This window comes from Poecilia formosa, unplaced genomic scaffold (assembly GCF_000485575.1).
Source record: "Poecilia formosa unplaced genomic scaffold, Poecilia_formosa-5.1.2 Scaffold104, whole genome shotgun sequence".
Lineage (NCBI taxonomy): Eukaryota > Metazoa > Chordata > Actinopteri > Cyprinodontiformes > Poeciliidae > Poecilia > Poecilia formosa.
The window spans coordinates 931,232-949,347 of NW_006800043.1; the positions used below are offsets into that span (position 1 = coordinate 931,232).

Consider the following 18,116-nt stretch of genomic DNA (forward strand, 5'->3'; position numbering starts at 1 on the left):
AGATAGATAGATAGATAGATAGATAGATAGATAGATAGATAGATAGATAGATAGATAGATAGATAGATAGATAGATAGATAGATAGATAGATGGATGTAAATCAAACTATTTACTCAAGTCCTTGGTCCTTCTTTTAAAAATTCCTTCTTTTAAAAATTATGCTCTACTTTGCATTGGGCCTTTTACAAAAATAGTAATAAAAAATCCCAATAAATTACATCTAACATTGTGGTTGAAATTTTGGAAAATTTGGAAATATTTCTTTTGCAATGCTCCAAACCTTAAAAATCAATTAAAGACATGTCTAATAATCCTGTCAAATTACTATTAACTCATTCCATCGATGAAACTAACAACCAAAAGATGTTTCCTCTCCAAAGCTGTGAGATTTTGACAGCTCTCTCTCTCATGCCAGCTGTGTGTCGTCTGACTCCACCTTTTCTTTTCAAAGACAAACTGTGTCTGACTGCTGACAGCCCTTTGTCTCCCAATGTTCAGAGAGAAATGCTTTTAGGAAAATGTTGGTCGGCTGCAGGCGGCCTGTGCCTGCAGCGATTGATCTCTCCAGGTTGGAGGGACCATGGTACGGAGGAGGACCTCCATGATCAAAGCTGTCTAATTAAAGAAGAGGCTCACTCTCTCTCTGGTGTTATTTGTATTCATTGCTCTGATGTTAAGTGTTTGCCTCTGAAAGGAGACAGAGCACTCTCTTTGTCTCCTGTGCCAAGCATCATCCCACCTTTTGAGTTGTCACAGAGGTAAATAGGATACAGTCAGCCGGGTTACGCATGTCCAAAAGGTGCAGAAGAAGAAGCTACCGGAGGTGAAAGGCTTAAAAATATATGCATATTTTATTGCATATATATATGGATAAAACGTGGGTGACAGAACAAATATGTAAAGAAAAATTTTTAAGTTTTGAAATGAAAAATTAGAGGCCATTGACAATGATTTGTCATGTTTGTGTTTATTTCCGAAGGCCAATCTTTCCCAAAGTCATAATCTGACTTTTCTATTTTCGTCATGAGGGAATAACTATAATTAGTGGTGGCACCAGGCCTGAAAGGGTCAGGAGTTATTAACCTTCACAGATGGACACGTTTGGGAGGATGCGTGCCCCAACCACTGGTCTTTGAGTCACGTCAGACATAATAATAAAAAAAAACATTGCACACAAGCTATGAATATTCTGATCAAAAGATTTATATTGGGTCTGAACAGGTAAAGTGAACCTCTTTAAGAAGATGTTTTTATATTTTAGAGAAGTTGGGACACAAAGTCAGTTCTGGTTTGACTTTCTCCCTGGTTATTTTCTTCCTCATAAGACGGCTGACAGAAAAGCATACACAGCCCAATGAAAAGTGTGGGTTTCTGTAATGTGGAAAATAAGACGGCGATAAGAGGATTTTGAAACCTTCTTTGCCTTTAAAGTGACATATATTCTTTATATTTCAACTGAAGAAACACATTTGTTCAGATGAAACAGTAAAAAAACAAAGATGTTCCAGCAGCACAGTTTTACAGTGCTGCTGTAAAGTGGAAAAAGCTCCACACTCATCTATACCTGGTTTGGCTCCTCAACACGGTGGGGCCTAAAAGCTACATTTGGTTAATTCTTTTGTTTGACTTAAGATTTGTTCAGTTTGTATTGATGGAATATTTATGTGTTTATTGTTGTTGGTGTCTAGTTTGTTTATTTATTGTTTTCTGGTTGCTCGATTTCATGTTTTTTTCTATCAATCCCTCTCGGTAAACTAGGTATGACAGTCAGTTGTTTCCACTGCATGTTGGTGTACACATGACCTGCAGCTTTAAAATAAATATACCTCAAACTTAATTATATTGCTATGCCTCTCTATTAAACATTGAGCCCCTGCAGTCAAAACTGTCATCAGTCATTGGCAAAGTTGTGCAGATGCTTAAAATTGTAATGATATCTTTTCTGGTTACCCTGTCTAGACTTTTACTGAGCCATTCCAAAAATATGCTTTTTTAAAAAAAAATATTATATTCAATGACTGGCACATTTTCATAATTTCATCCCTCTTGATTAAAGAAAAACAAAACAGTCTCACCACTTTTCACTGTGCATATATTGCATGGTCAGTGTGGTTTGTGTGGCAAATAAATTGAGGCCAAAAGTTTAACTTTTGGTGTATCAGAAAATTTAAAAAAAATTATATCTACAAGGTTTCAGGAGATTTCAGCCAACCAAGGATGTATTCTTTGAAAGAAAAGACATTGGTTTTATAGTCCTACAGCTTCTTCAAAGTTGCTGTTGTCATTTTGGCAGCCTCTCTTACCAGTTATCTAGTTTTTCCTTCAGTTTGAAGAAATTTTCCAGGTTTCTAGTGTCACCTTCTTGTCCCATATTTTTTCCAGTTATGGATGATTGTCTTCACAGAGATTTGGTAAATAGATAATGTGCTGTTGTTATTTTCAGCACCCTTCTGCTGACTGGTACCTTTGTTCAATAAGATCACCTTTGTTCACTGGAACCTCTCAATGAGATTGAGGTTTTTAATCTCTGTGGTGGGGTTTTTCCTGGCAAAATAAAAGATAAATAGAAGTCCTCCACCTGGAATTATTTGTTTTGCATCTGAATTGTATCTCATTAAATGTAAAAAAAAAAAGTTTTGAAATGACTTATTGTGGTCTCATTTTTCACAAAAAACCTAGACTGTGTAGACTTTTTAGGTCGACTTTAAATCATCCATGTGGGCTGCCAGATGCTGAAATTCACCTGGCTGACTCTAAAATATTTAGGAACAGCATGTTCCACTCACCGCTCTGGTGACAGAGAGGAAACGGTCATAGCTGATGAGCACAATGCTGAAGACAGATGCCGAGCAGAGGAGATAGTCCGTGACCAGCCACAGCTTGCACAGCCCTCGACCCAGCGTCCACCTGCCTGTCAGGATGTAGGGGATATAGACGGGGATACAGAACGCCCCTACACAAAATTGATGAAGAATAGAACCAAAGCATAAGGCCTGACAGTATAATATGCTCTTTTTTAAAGCACTTTGTAACATGTAACATATTGATATAAATGTATTTATGTCACTTTACAGCAAAACATAAATTTTCAAAATTCATAGAATAAAAATATCATAGCAGCAGAAGGCTTTTTTATTGCTAAAATAACCTCAGGAACTATTAGTGTCTAAATATGTCAATTTTTAATTCCTTCCCTCCATCCACCCAGCAGTAGACAATGACTGGATAAAACTGGGGAACACTGGACTGATTTGAGGGACGTAACCAATTGAGAGGATTCCAGAACTTCATTTGGCAGGCTAAGGAAAAGTACACACATGTAGCGTCCATGTAAGAAACCGTAAAAGTTTAGTATTTTCTTATTACATCCTCTACTTAGGAAGATTAGAAGATTGAACTCACCTACTAGAAAATCTGAGATTGCCAAATTCAGGAAGTAGTAATTGCACTGTCTCCTCAAACTCTTGTCCACCTTAAAAGCCAAAATGACCAGCGCGTTACCCAGAACTATCACCACGACCAAAGTCACCATCATCACCATCAGAATGACAAAGATGGGTCCTGAGAACACGAAGCTGCTCTGGATTCGCGTTGAGGGATTGTCAAAATAGTACCCGCTGGAGTTGGAATCAGTGTGTTCCTCCGACATGGTGGAGACGTGAGTGGTTAGAATCCTTAACAGGCAAGTGCCAACGAAAATAATAAACCAGCAACAGGTGCCTGGCGGACGAAAACTGCGATCAACACCCCCATATGTGCTCCGAAAGCTCCGGGCTTCCCGACGAAACTGAGCACTGTGCTCAGAAATATCCACGAGAGAGCGCAAGACGCGCTTCCATAACGCATGCCTGGATACCTGATGAAGTTTACGCAGGTTTGGGAGCAACACCTCTGGACGATTTGGAGTGACAGGGTGGCATTAAATGGCACCCTTTGCCACTCATGCGGAAATATTGTTGCTTTTCAGCGGAATCAGTACCGGAAATCCAGCTCTGTAATCCCCCGAATGTTAGCGTTGCTTTTAAGGATAAATATTATCCCCTTAAGCACAAACATAAATATGGCTGTGTTAAGAAGAATCATACAAAACAGTGTCATTGTCCACTGATACTGGCATTTCAGCACAGTGAACACCCCAAAGTGCCTAATCTGTTTTATTCAAATGTCAGCCTCATGATGTGAATCAACACAGCGGGATGTTCCACTGTTTAACTCAGACATATTTCCCTTGATGAAAATCTTCATATTTGATTCGCAGACACACATTTGTTCTCTCCTGTAGTACATGGGGTATGAGACGGATGGTTACCACGGCACAGGAAATCCATTTTTTTATGTTGTTTGAATTAGAACAAATGCTCATAGAACACAAGTTATAAGATACTCAACCTGGGAAGTATTAGCTTATTAGGTAGCTATATTTAAAAAAAAGTGCATGGATAATTTGTTTCAAGTCATCAAAGAATAGAGTTTAATGTATAATAAGAATAAAGTTCCCACGTCAGAAAAATAATAACACCTAACCCTCATTTTTTTATACTGCCTTTTGCAATACAGGTTTGTGTCAATAAATTTGAATATTACAAAAGTTTATTTCAGTAATTCATTCAAAGGTGAAACTTCTGTATGTTATTGAAAGTATTTACGGATGAAGTAATTCAGGATTTTGCCTGTATCTCAATAAATGTTAATATTACTCAACAGTCGATTTCAGAAAGTGAATTCAAAAAGTACAACTCATGTGGTTTCATTTCTTACATAAAGGCAGTTCCTCAACAGTCAAACAGTCCAAAGGGAGGGAAAACTGCAAAAGGTTATTGCTAAAGAACCTGGCTGATTGTGTTGTATGAAAGCATGTATAAAATTAAGGTTGAGTGGAAGGAAAAAGTTCAGTAGAAAAATGAGCACACACAACAGGGACACCTGCTGGCTTGAAAAATTATACAAATAAATCTCATTTAAGAGCTTTTGGGAGTGGACTGCACCCAGTCAGTCCTTCAACAGTTACACCAGCAACCAGACCCAGGATATGGGCAACAAGTGTCACATTTCTTGTATTAACTTACTGTTGAACAAGAACAGTCAGACATTTTGTTATCTGTTCTCTGTTGCTCAGTGGTTAAAAAAGCACTTTAAATATTTGTGCGTACTAAGGTGAATGATGTTTCAGTACGATGCAGCAGTAATTTATGATGTATGTCAACTCTAAAAGAAAAAGAAAACTTTAATGGTCTCTAACAACTCTTGCTTTGTCTGAAAATTTCCACCCACTGGAATGGTCAACTTTCAAGACAGACAACCACAGACAGTTAACTTTTCAGAAAAGTGAAAAGTGGAAACTAAAAAACTTTATATTTCTGTATTAAAAATCATAAATTTATGTAACTCATCTGAATTCAGAACCTTTATTTGTGTCAGATTTGGGGAAGCACGGTGTTTTCAAAAATATAAGATTCTGTAAGTTTATCACAAATGACTTTGCTGTGCTGTTTGATCCACACTGGGCCTTTTGCCTCACTGAGAACACATAAATGATAACCTGAACTGATTATTTTATTGCAGTACCTTCAAAAATATTAATTCAAAGCAAAATAGGTTATTTCGATTCTAAGGTTCTGACTGGCTCTAAAACAGGATAATAAAATGTGAAATCCCCCCCCCAATGTTTCTTTTTAATTCAAATACATAATTTGTATTTGTTGATGTCACGGAAAACGACTGAGCCGTGATGGTAATAACATTTGACAAAATTAGGAATTTTTTTTTTTTTTTTGACATTTTGCTCTCTGTTATGTGCAAAATATAACCTCTTTTAAAAAAAATTGCGACAGATTCTTAAATGTCATAAGTAATAGGTAGGTTATTCCAGCCCAATGTCTATGTCAAACCAAAGATCATGCAATTAAGTGTAGCAACTGCACTTTAATAAATTATTTTCTTCCTGGTGAAATCCGTCTCCGGTGGAGAACTTCTATTCATCTTCCAATAACAATTTCGTTCTAGTGTGAAATAGGATAAAGTAGCACATACATATTAAACAGAATCGGTTTTGGGGGAAACAATCAGTTGAACAGGTGCAGCCTGTGGATCTGAATATCCAAAAGCAGAGACTTATTTAAATGTCGAGGGCACTCAGAAACAAAGCTGTGTCACGGAGGATCCACAAAGGCTCTAGTGCTGCCAATTATACCGAGCCCTGCTGTGGCTCTCTGCCACTCCGCTGCTCGAGTGTTTGTGTTTGGGTGCTGGCTTGGAGCACAGATGCTATCATACTGTGCGTATGGCTTCCCGTCTACAGTAATCACGGTAAAAATTCACCCATAACCTATCCGGTGCACGTCTTAAGTCGCCAATTGACAAAAGCTTTGAAGTGGTTTCTTCAAAGATCACGACGCATGTTCTGGCAGCTTCTGTAAATCCAGCCCTACTCTAAAACAAAAATCATATAGATCTACTCTTATAAAAATGTTTGTTGCGTATAGACTTGGTACAGGGTAGAAAAAAAGTAAAACAAGATTCCTCACATGTTTCTCTATAACTGTATTAATATAAAGTAAGTGACAAAGATCAGTGAAACCTATTTTTCAGTTGACTCTGACAGGTTCCGCTTTGAAGTTGAGGGTTGATATGAATAATTCCTTTGAAAATGTATATTTAAAAAAACTGGAAACAGCTGTCACAGAAAAATTGGATTTTAGCGTTGCTTCATTCTAACGTCACCGTTTTTTCTTCGACCCATTTTTGCCATTCATTCATTGTTATTTTTTAATGATTTTCATTTCTAAATAAACTACCGTTAACAAATAATTTAATCTTAAACAAACTCTGTTTTGGAATGCCGTAATAATGACTCTTTATCACATTGCACAGGCGTTTTTCAGCTTGGTTCAGCAACTTAGCGACAAAAGCTAGAACGTCTAGACGACCAAACCCTCTCAATGAATATATTGACCTTTGTTCTTTCAGTTCCCCTTTCACACTGTCCTGACCTTTCATCACAATATTTTGTCCAAAGTCTTGCTTTACATTTTGGTATTTCTTTGAATATGTGAAGCCTGGTGAGGATCAGATTGTTATAAAAAGCTATGACATTAATGCGTCCATCCGTTATCTGACCACACTTATCCTTGCGGAGTCTCGAGCGGTGAGAGGCAGGGTTCACCCTGGATTGGTCACCAGTCCACCACAGAGGTTATGACATACATTCGGTAATTTTAATGGGCAGTAAGACCAATACAAAGGTTACTATATCAGAACTTTTAAGGTAACCAAAATAGTAGACAGTGAAACATTGTTTTACTGGTAATGTAAAATTATTCATTTTCACAGACTGAGGGAAAACAGAACAGCTAAATGCAAGGCCAAGAATTCACAAGCTGGAACATTTGTCTGTCAGAGAAGATAAAAGGATGAGAGAGGGAAAATGAATGTCAAATTGAAAGTGATTATATTGTTATTTTTGTGCAATAGGCAAGAGAAGACCAATCCAAAAGATGTTACTGTGAGGTGATGAGTCTCACAAGTGAGTATTCTGGGTAGCAGCAAAGCTCCATGTGGATCTGGAGCCCTTCTAGACGGTCCAGAAGGGATCCAGATGACAGTGCTTTGCAAGGTACTCTCTCTTGAACTTTCTCAAATTTATTTTGAAAGAGCATAATTACAAACTTCTGAAGATTTTTGTGGGATTTTAACAAATGATTATGAAATGGATGGAAAGGGAGACATCCTTTCCAATACTGCAGCCCGAGCTGCAAATAAATAGTTTAGGTCTCTCCATACACATGTGCTAAAGTGGCCTAGTTAAATTCCAGACTAAAATCCAGTAATAGCAAAGCTTAAAAATTGAGGTTCATAGATGCTGTAAGCCCCTATGACTGAGCTTGCTATTTTGCAAAGAAAAAGTAGCAACAATTTCCATCTCAATTTGTACAAAGATGGTCGACATGTACCCCAAAAGACTTATAACTGTAATTGTTTTTTTAAAAATACCGACTCAGTTGGACAGAACATATGAGCCCAATGTTCTGTCCACGGTTTTCAATAGTGAGCACTGTTTCCTGTTCATGGAAGACCTTTTACACAAATCTGCAAGATGCAAAAGGAAATCACAGGTAGGGAAAACAGGCTTTGAGGAATTTTTCAGAAATAGGTTTGGCCAAGTTACAAAAACCATGAGCTGACAATCTGGTTGTGAGGGTTTGCTTTGCCAGTCTTTTTATGTGTCAAAAGCGACACGAGTTCATGAGCCGCGGGTGTTTACAGCAGCGAGAGAAAGCCAACTCCACCTACACAGCAGAGTTAAATGAACGGGATGAAGCAAGCCAAGCAGGCCTCCAGACAATGATCTCACAGCAGGGGGAAGCAAAAAAAAAAAAAAAAAACATTTTTAGGCTTCATGGCATGAAGTAAAAAAAAAAAACATTACCACGTCATTAAATATCTCCAACTTCTGCGCACTCACACATATTTTATTTAAATAAATAAAACCTCAGGAAAATACAGCATGAACATGTTAAACCTGTGTTTACTTCCATTTGAATAAAAGAGAGATATCCCTTGGTAGTCCTGGCCTTCAGAAACGTCACAGTTTACATAATAAAACCGGATCACTTTTATTGAACTCATCATTGGGCCGCTCAACAACCTGTTTGGCAGAGCTGTTTGTGAGAGGAAGAGTGTTGGCATTTACTTGATGTTGGAGAACCATAGAAGCTCATTGACATGCTGTGGGTGTGCCTCATCATGACAGTATTTGTTCACTTGTTAAATTTTTCATCTCACCCTCCAAAGCTCCTGGCTGGGTAATTACCTCTACAGATTTGCCCCTCACCCAAATGTCTTTATTTCATTTTTATTTATTTATTTATTTATTTTAATCAAATCAATTCAAGCTTCACCTTGCCCTAAATATTCCCACTGCAACCGCAAATTATCTTTGACAAAATATAAATATGTCAACTCAGTTTTAGCTGTCAATCTACTTTGAAGCTGTAAGATCTCTTTAGCTTATTGTGATGTAAATAAGGTGGCTAAGATTAGATTGTTCAAGTTTCCTCTCAAATGTTAAGAGATAATTGTAGATCCTAAAACATCTTATCCATTTTGCATGATTAGATTGAGTTACTACTCTCATTTTTGAATAGTGTTCTTCAAATGCAAGAGCTTTGTCATCTTTTGACAGTTTTCTGAGCTATTATTACTTAAAAAAAAGCACTCAAAAACAATGTAGCCATGAGGTTATATTTGAAGACAGAGAGACAATGAATATGAGAGAACTAAAACAAAGGATTTGTTATGATCCGCAACTGAAGTGAAAACCATTTAATTTGACATTGTGAAGTCTGCGGCCCATGTTCCATTAAGTGCTGCAGGCTTCACTTTCATATTTTTGACCTGGTATGCCAAATCTAGAAAATGAATAAAAAAAGTACTACCAAAAATTATATATTCACTTATACTCACCAAAGTAGGTTTTAAAATCCTCCTTAGTCTTATACATTCCTTCAGGAATAAGGATGAGTATAAAATGGGGACAATGGCATTTTTAGTCAGGGAAAATATTTCTAATAGTGCAATTAGTATATATTTACATCAAAATATGAATGGTATTTATTTTCAACAGTCACTGGAAGAGAGCTGGAGTGCATCCTGGATACACTGCCAATTCACCACGAGGCAACAGAGAGACACACTGGACGAGCAATCATGCATCCACTCACTCACACACACCAAAGGACAGATTAGATCCATGGTTTTTGGAGTGAGGAAGGAAACCTGAGTACCTGGAGCGAAGCCCTGCGTTCACAGGGAGTGAACATGCAAACTCCATGCAGGAAGGCCGTCAGTTTGAGATTTGAACTCAGGACCTTCTTTTCCAAACTGTAGGTATACAGTCACGTTTTTCAATAGTGTGCTACAATCTTAATCCTGGTAAAGAAAAGGTTTGCATAAATGTCAAAAGTATCAAAGTCCATAAAAATCTAAAAAAAAAATTCTACATGCCAATAATGAAGAGGAGGTTCTTCATATGTGGGGATAGTAAGAGTCATTTAAGGTGTTTTGGTATCAGATGCTCCCTTTGGCATGTCTCACTGGGAGGTCACATTGGGGAAGACCTAGATCTTCCTGGAGGGAATATGTATTTCCCGTCTGACTTTGGGAACGCTTTGAGATCCCCCAAGAAGAGCTGGAAGATTTTGGCGGGGAAATTTTTAATACAATAAGAGAAACAGGCAAAACCTGTGGCTGGAAATATAAGAAAAGTTCCTGATAGATAAAACTATAAATACACAGAATAGCACTGATGCTTGGAATAAGCACAAACATGTGCATCTTCAGCTCATTACAGCGAAAGTAATCAGCTTGCTTAACTCATTACCATCAAAGATGTGAGAGCATACACAGTTTTGCCAAACACTCCAGTAATTATTGTCACAACTATTTTATCAGTCAGAATCTATTTTTGTCAGATCAATTTATTGCTGCTCCTGCGCTGCCATGGAACGTCATTTTAAATGCTGCTCATGTTTGCAACTGACTGGGATCTAATGTGGTTCTCTGACTGATCAAATATTACCCCTTCTGATTGTTGAGCAGTTAATATCAGGCATTTGTACCCAGTTAGATTGAGATGCAGATCATCTGTTGATGTGGAGAGGAAAGAAGTACAAGAATTGCTAAAATAGCAGCAAAATTAAACAAAAGATGGCAGCATAAATTGTTTCCCTAATGTGTTTTCTTTTTCTTGTTTTTGCAATTATCTTTTCTTTTGTCTTGACAAGACATCATCTTCTAATGATTTCAGAATATGTTCATCTGGTCTGGTGAATTTTAATCTGAACAAGCTTTCTGTTCAGCATTTGATATCATGGTGGGGTTCTTGGCGAAACGCAAAGACAACACCATAGCCTACAGAAATCCTAAGTAGACATGATTTTCACATAAATGCCACCCCCTTTCTCCACCAAATGTACAATTCACAAGATGAGCCAAGATGGCACAAGCAAGATCAACTTTTTATTCCCGTTTTCACAAACAGATCTCACAAAGCCTTCTGTGTTTCAAATGATATGTTCAGTCCAAGTTTGACCAATATGCTTGTGAAACCGGATATTTAAATAAACTGCATAAAAAGACACAGAACCATTTGTTTTCCTCATTGTTTGATATTCTAATCATTTCTATATTTTCTCAATACTAAAATAACAAGAAAGACCTTCTTGTGCAGAGTTCTCGAAGAAGATAGTTACACAGGCGAATTTTTGACCTCCCACAGCAGTCTAGGAACTGATCAAATGCACGCAGGGGGTGGAAAAACCATCTTGAAAGCTGAATTCTTCTTTATTCAAACCTTGGGTAAGGTCAAGGCAAAGTGGGATGCAAAGTACTGAGGGAGAAGTCTTGCAGAAGAAAGAAGCAGGAAAAGCAGGCAAACCAGTCATCCAAATGAGATGAGGAATGTAAACAGCATCTGCAGAAAACTCGAAACATAACTGTATCAAAAGATAATGAGTGACAGTAAGTGCTGTCCATGTCAGCCTATTTAAATTTACAACTGTAGGTTTGTTTGAGCCTTACATGGTGGGAGATGGAGTGAAAAAATACAGAACTATTTGTACTGATCTTGTGAGTGACCAATCATCAAAAGTGTCCCTCTTAGCATATCATGAATTTATCTCAAACTAGAGACACTTACGAAAATATTGTCTGACCCTGGCTCAAAATTTGTGGCTGTACTTAAAGAACTGTATGCAATTTTAAATCTGAGTTTCAAAATAAAGCTGAAAAAAAAAAACTGGACTGAGTGATAATACAAAATCCACCTAAGAGACTCTCTCCATTTAGAAAAATGAGGCTTCCTCTCAGATCTGGTCTAACGGGCAGATCTGTTACACCAGTAACTTTCTACACATTTCATTCAAATCACAATACGCAATAGATGTCTTGTAACCTTTTCTTAACAGCTTTTGTTGCTTTTTGACACAATCGCACCCCGGGTGGTGAGCCATGTTTCTCATATCAAAAACCACTGCTGACCACAATAAACTCGGGACGTTGTTCACTAAAGAAAACAAACATACACATTGTTAAAAGAGGATCTCCATGGAGCAAACTGCTTCACCAGAGGAAAAAATTGAAAAAATAAAAAGTAAAAATGAAAAAAAAAAAAACTCACTTTACTCAGACACACTCAATGAGAAGCGACTACACACTGTTCATTTTCTCCTACCTTTTTCTTATTCAATGTAGTTCTGTGTCTGTCCCTAAAATGGCCCTGCTGGGGATTCTATCTCCTGATTCCCTTTGAAGCAGTGGCCTCTCATTGCCTCCATTATCTTGTAATTTGTGGGGGATTATGCTTTGGAGCACACGCAGTCCACCCCTTGCTTAAAAACTGTGACAGCTTACGATAATTGCCATGCTAATTAGCAGAGACTAGCCCAGTGTGCCTCCATGCCTCACTAGACCTGATTTGATGAATACGCTTTGATTCATGTCTCAAGTAATGATTGAAACATATATATATATATATATATATATATTCTGTATATATATATATATATATATACAGAGATATAGAATGTATGTCCCTTTCCATCATCTGAATGTTCTTCTACATAAATGGATTATGCAGTCATAATGAGTTAAGGCACAGGAAGCTGGGTTGTTTTATAGCTCCATCAGTTGTCTCACGTTGCTTTACAAACCGAAATAATAAAACATCCTGACTTGGAGAGTAAATCCATCACTGGCTAATGCTGCCGTGTCCATTTAGACACAAATGGTGGCCTTTCACTGGCACTGCTTGTGAATTTCATACAGTCTCAGAATCTACTCCATTAAATGTTTATCTTTTGTCTGCCTCCTGCAGCTTCATTGTGCATTAGCATCCCGCACTGACAGTACTCTGGTCAGTGCAGGCCTGAGAGGTATACCTCGTCTTTTTACAGGTGACTATGTAACTTATCTTTGAAGCTGCCTCTCATTACTGCGTGCCCTCTCGTCACCTTTCCCTCACAAATATGCTCATCCCTCCTGAGACCTAAATGCTAGAAGCAAGCCCTTCAAAGCCACACACAGCCACTGACCTTCATATCCTAAAATAATGTTTGTTGCCACTGTTTTATACATACAGAGCCCAGAATGTCTGAAATGGCATTTAAAACAAAAAAACAGACTACTTTTTTGCAAAATGATGATATAACTCTTGACTAACATGTTCGATTCACAGTTGTTTTCCCTTTCAATTTAATGTTACCATCAATCTGGCAGAATTATCGTAACAGGTTCCACAAACCTGAATTGCTCCAGCAAATGCTCCCAACTAGGGTGTGGAGAAATGTAATTTCATGGAGTTAAATTTGATTTGTTTTACAGAGCGGAGAAAAAGTTAAATTCACGCAAGCCGCAGTGTGAAACAACATGGTTTTCTGAAAAGATGTGCAGATAAGCCTTACAATTAATGAATGTTTCATAATATTTGCAAAATTTAACCCTGAAAATATAACATCAACATGTGTTTAAAAAAAAATCTATTATTTTAACGTGAGTTTATTTATCCAGCAGGACAAAAAGTCCATATTTAAAAACAATGCTTTCACAAAATCATAGCACAGTTAATGTAAGTAATCCAAATAAATGTAACTGAGGCATTTTCTTTTATTCTTTTTTGTTACCTGTCATTGCTCTCCCAATCCCTCCCAAAATAAAATTCTGAAGCACAAAGCAATTACGGCAACAAAGCATTTTTATATAACTGGTATTATTGTTGAAGAAAACCTTCTGGATTCAGTCTGTCAATTATTCCCACAGCAAACAAACTCAAACTAACACTAATCAGACTGTTATTAGTTTAATCATAAATAATTATACTCCATTCGTCTGTGGTTCACAATAGATAAAGACACATTTTTCAAACACGATATTATTTGTTTTGCACTTAGAAAAAGGAAGTAGTACAAGAATTAAGTCAAAATTAAATCCAAATTTTAAAAAAATATTTTATTGATCCCAAAGGGAAATTGGATAAAATAATCCATCCATCCATTTTCTGTGCATCCTTGTCCCCAGTGGGGTTGGGATGGGTGCTGGTGCCTATCTCCAGCAAACATAATTAGATGAAATAATACAACAAAAATTTCAGAATATTATCAGAATAATGTCGTACAATACTAAGTTGTACTACTACGAGATGAAAGTCGTACAAGAATAAAGTTGATATATTATTGCGTTTATTTTCATATCACGGTTCTTATTAAAACAACATTGATGCATTCTTTTAATAACTTTGTTATTAAAGGCCTGAGTATTGCTTGTAATTACTAGTTACATTGTAGTTTTCCCACTCAGATATCCATATATATATATCAATGATTTAGTGACTAACACAAAAATAATTTAATCATCTCGTATGTATGGAAATTAATTAATGCATAGTAAGTTTTTTATTTGTTGTAATGAGTAAAAGAACATCAGAATTTTTACACGGTGACATATATGGAGAGTGGTTTTTATTATTAGTTTATGCATAGGAGTTGAAGAAAAACAAGTGTAAGAAAAACAAGGAGAATAGAATCTGAAGTGCCAATATTGGAATGTCAAAAACCGTGTAAACAAACCAAATATAGTACATGCACAATACCACTACACACACAGATGTATCCTTATTTTTTCTCCTTTCTCTCTGCCTTTGTTTGCCTCTATGTCTGTATAAGTTAAACGGACTTGTACAGACATCTTTTATACATATTCTGTATAAAAGAGAAATGCTGATGAGATGCAGGGCCAGACATGGGAGAGTGTTGTTGCTCTCTTTCAAGCAAACTAATAAAAGAAGTATATGTATTTTTTGAGAGACAGAGAAAGAGACAGAGAGAGAGAGAGGGAGATAGAGAGAGAGAGAGAAAGAGAGAAAGAGAGAGATGTTTTTATTTCTGTAAATAAGTTTTTAAGTTTTACAAATTCATTGCAATGATGCAATTGTTTTTGTGGATTTAAAAAATGAGGATATGTCGCCATTTTTAGCATTTCCAGTTACCCGAAATCTATGAATAAACCTAGATTTCATGAGAGAAAACATAATTTTAGGCATCCTTGGTCTATTTATCTCCTATTTTGATCATGAATATAATTTCTCTATCTGTGATTTTCAGCACCAGTGAAAAATAGCCCACTGATTGCTAGGCTCATTATCATTGTAATAGTTGCGGTTAGGCTATGAAAATCAGTCATTTTTCAAATAGAAAAGAAAGGTCGAAAAGGTAAAGATGAGGAGCAGACTGAAGAGGTGGTGGAGGAGCTCCTGTTTCTGTGTGCAGAAAATGATTCTGAATGTGGCATGCTGCTTTTTGAAGGAGCCCAGGTTGTGCTCCTTCAGTCTTCCAGTAAGCCAGGGATATAACACAGAAACCAGTTTGCATAACTAAAAGATAAAACAAAATTTTTTTGAGAATTTTAAATACATTTTGACATTGTTTACAAAGTCATGGAACAAATTATGACAGACATCTGCATGACCATGACTTATTTTAAAAAGATGTGAAATTTTAAGTTGTTTAAATTATTAATAAAATTGAAAAAAATGTTATTTTAATCAGGTTTTAATCATGCAAGCATGGTATCCGTATAGCCTAAATTCAATATACTTATAAAGATTTCCAGAATTCTTAAGATTTCTGCACCGGGTTTATCATGAATCCTGCTACTTTTAATACAAAAGCAGACAGTCAAAAAGAGACTGCACAGCTTAAACTTATGGGGGTGGTGTGCAAGATATGTTCTCAAAGGAAAAACAATTTGAAGTTTATCAGAAAGAGTATTGGACATGTGGAATAATGTTCTGTGGACCCAATAAAACTGAATTCTTTGAACACCAGGATTTTAATATTTGGTGTTAAGGAAATGCGTGACACAAGGAGCTGGAAATGTCATAGTTTGGGGAATGAATTTTGTGTGTGCTTACCTCAAGCTAAATAATTTATTTGCCAGACATAAAGAAAAAAAGAACTGAACATTTAATGGGATGTCCTAATTTTTCTCCAACTGTATGAAACTGAATATACTGTATCGTCTTATTCCAAGCTACTACAGAACCTTTAAAATAGCACTCACTTCTTAGACTTTGGTGTTTCAAAATCAAAACCAATATATATAGAGAAATGATTTACATGCAAGTTTAGAAACCAACTAAGGTTGCAAAGTGAGATTTCAATTGTGAGGTACAGAGAGTAACAATAAAGTAATAACTGATGTGTGACCTAACCACAATGAGGGATGATCAAAGTACATCGTATTGTGGAAGAGGTTTTGAAGAAGAATAGAAGAACTCTTAGCTGGAGGCCAAACCCCTTTTCCAATAAAATATTGTGGAAAAAGAACTGCTCTGTGGATGTTGAGATTCATAGGGACGACAGCGTCCTCTCTTTTAGGCAATGAAAGTATCAGTGGCTGACTCCCAAAGAAGCTTTGGAAGATGAGTATCCAGTGGCAGCAGAGATGTAGAGCTGGTGTGCAAATTTGGACCAGGGTAGGTGAAAGCACCAATCACCGATAGCTAGGGGGCTTTGGGTTCCTACTCAGTTTGTCCATTGGTCTGAAGATGGAAACTGATGCAAGCGTAGCCTTAGCGCTGAGAGTGGAAAATAATACTTCGGGGAGCTCTGTCAGAGACAAAGGGAAACAGTCATCCAGGAAGACGTAATGAATGAGGTTTGAGGTTTCTGTGGCAGAAAGGAACTTCTGCACCAAAGGAGAAGAAAGACATAATGACAATGCATTTTTTTTAGGAAGAGTCATCAGAAAAAACAGTGGTAGTGGTTCAGCTCACCTTTGGATAGCAGGACAAACTGGTTGGACACATAACAAACTGATCCAGAACACCCTCGGTTCTCTATGGAGAGCTTGCTAAATTATATCCTCAATATTGTGGTTGAGCCTCCAGCGGTACATGATGATGGTTTGGCTGTTCCATGTCAGAAGAGGAAAAAAAGAGAGAGACACTAGGGTGTGATGATCTGAGAAGGAAAGTTTTGTTGCAGTCCCATTTGGGGAAATCTATCACTGAAGAGATTAACATGGCAGTTTCTTTAAGCAAGCAGGGTTTTTCTTTTTACCACATGTATGGATTTACTGAAACTGGGCACAAATTGGATGAAGCTGGAAGCAATTTGATCATGGGCTAGAAGATGTAGTGAAGGAAGGGATATCAGAATAATTTAACTTTACAGTTTTTTCCCTTCTAAATAACAGGCTAAGGGTGAACATTAATCATTGCACACCAAAGGAAAAAATAATCTGAATGAGCTGGAGAGTTGAATTTAGATTAGTATCTGGAGAACGTCAGTACTGTGGAAACAGGCTGTGGATTCTGGGCTGCTTGAGATTATGGACACAATAGGTGGTGATAATTGAGCTCACTGGTCTGGCCTTCATACCCACCTGATTCCACCTGCCTTAATTCCACTTTCCCTCTCAGTGAGCCTGAGCTCACTGGCCTGGAGAACAGGACAGAGTTAATGTGGTGAGACCAGAAATGGATGGCAAGGGATACTCCAATCACGGAGGCAAGTAAGGAATACATGAAACTAATGCAATGTTGATATCAACCACAATCAGGATAAGAGACAAATGTAAATCTAAACAGATTTCACACAAAAAAAAAAAAAAAACACCGACACAAAGTCCTAAACCGCAGCGCAGGTTGAGTTACCAGCATATCATTGACCATCATTAATATTTTTATGCAAGAAAGCTTGATGAGGATAATTGGTCTCAGGTGAGTCTGATGCTCAGCAGGAGTAGCTCCACCCTCACAGCAAGGAAGCACAACGGGAACGGAAGAGAACGAAGAGACAAGACACAAACAAAACATAACAACCACTCGAGCATCATGACAATGTTTCATTATCAATTAAATAAATTTAAAAGATAGGGATCAATTGATATTCATCACAGTGTTGCACATCTCATTTAAAGCCATGATCAATTAGTTTGAATATTATTGATTGTTTTTTTTTATTCCAGTAACCAATTCACTTTGTGAAACACAACATATAGCATATTTGCACACAGACTGATGTTTTCAAGCCATTACTTCAATAAATTATGATTATTTTCC

General features: G+C 37.0%; 1 protein-coding gene and 1 long non-coding RNA gene across 2 annotated transcripts in view; both read right to left on the reverse strand.

The window, feature by feature from the left end:
* Positions 1-4,122, reverse strand: part of LOC103143019 (histamine H3 receptor-like) — a 9,001-nt gene extending 4,879 nt beyond the window's left edge. Inside the window, exons 1-2 of the mRNA XM_007559381.2 lie at positions 3,404-4,122; positions 2,788-2,954 (exon numbers count right to left, since the gene is read on the reverse strand). Coding sequence (XP_007559443.1) covers positions 2,788-2,954; positions 3,404-3,650 — 414 coding nt within the window. The 5' untranslated portion in view covers positions 3,651-4,122. The remainder of the gene's footprint in view (positions 1-2,787; positions 2,955-3,403) is intronic.
* Positions 4,123-15,440: 11,318 nt separating this feature from the next.
* On the reverse strand, positions 15,441-17,008 carry LOC103143020 (uncharacterized). The gene is made up of 2 exons (XR_476742.2): positions 16,827-17,008; positions 15,441-16,659 (listed from the first exon to the last, which is right to left on the reverse strand). It is a non-coding gene; the product is annotated as an uncharacterized LOC103143020 (long non-coding RNA).
* Positions 17,009-18,116: the final 1,108 nt, after the last annotated feature.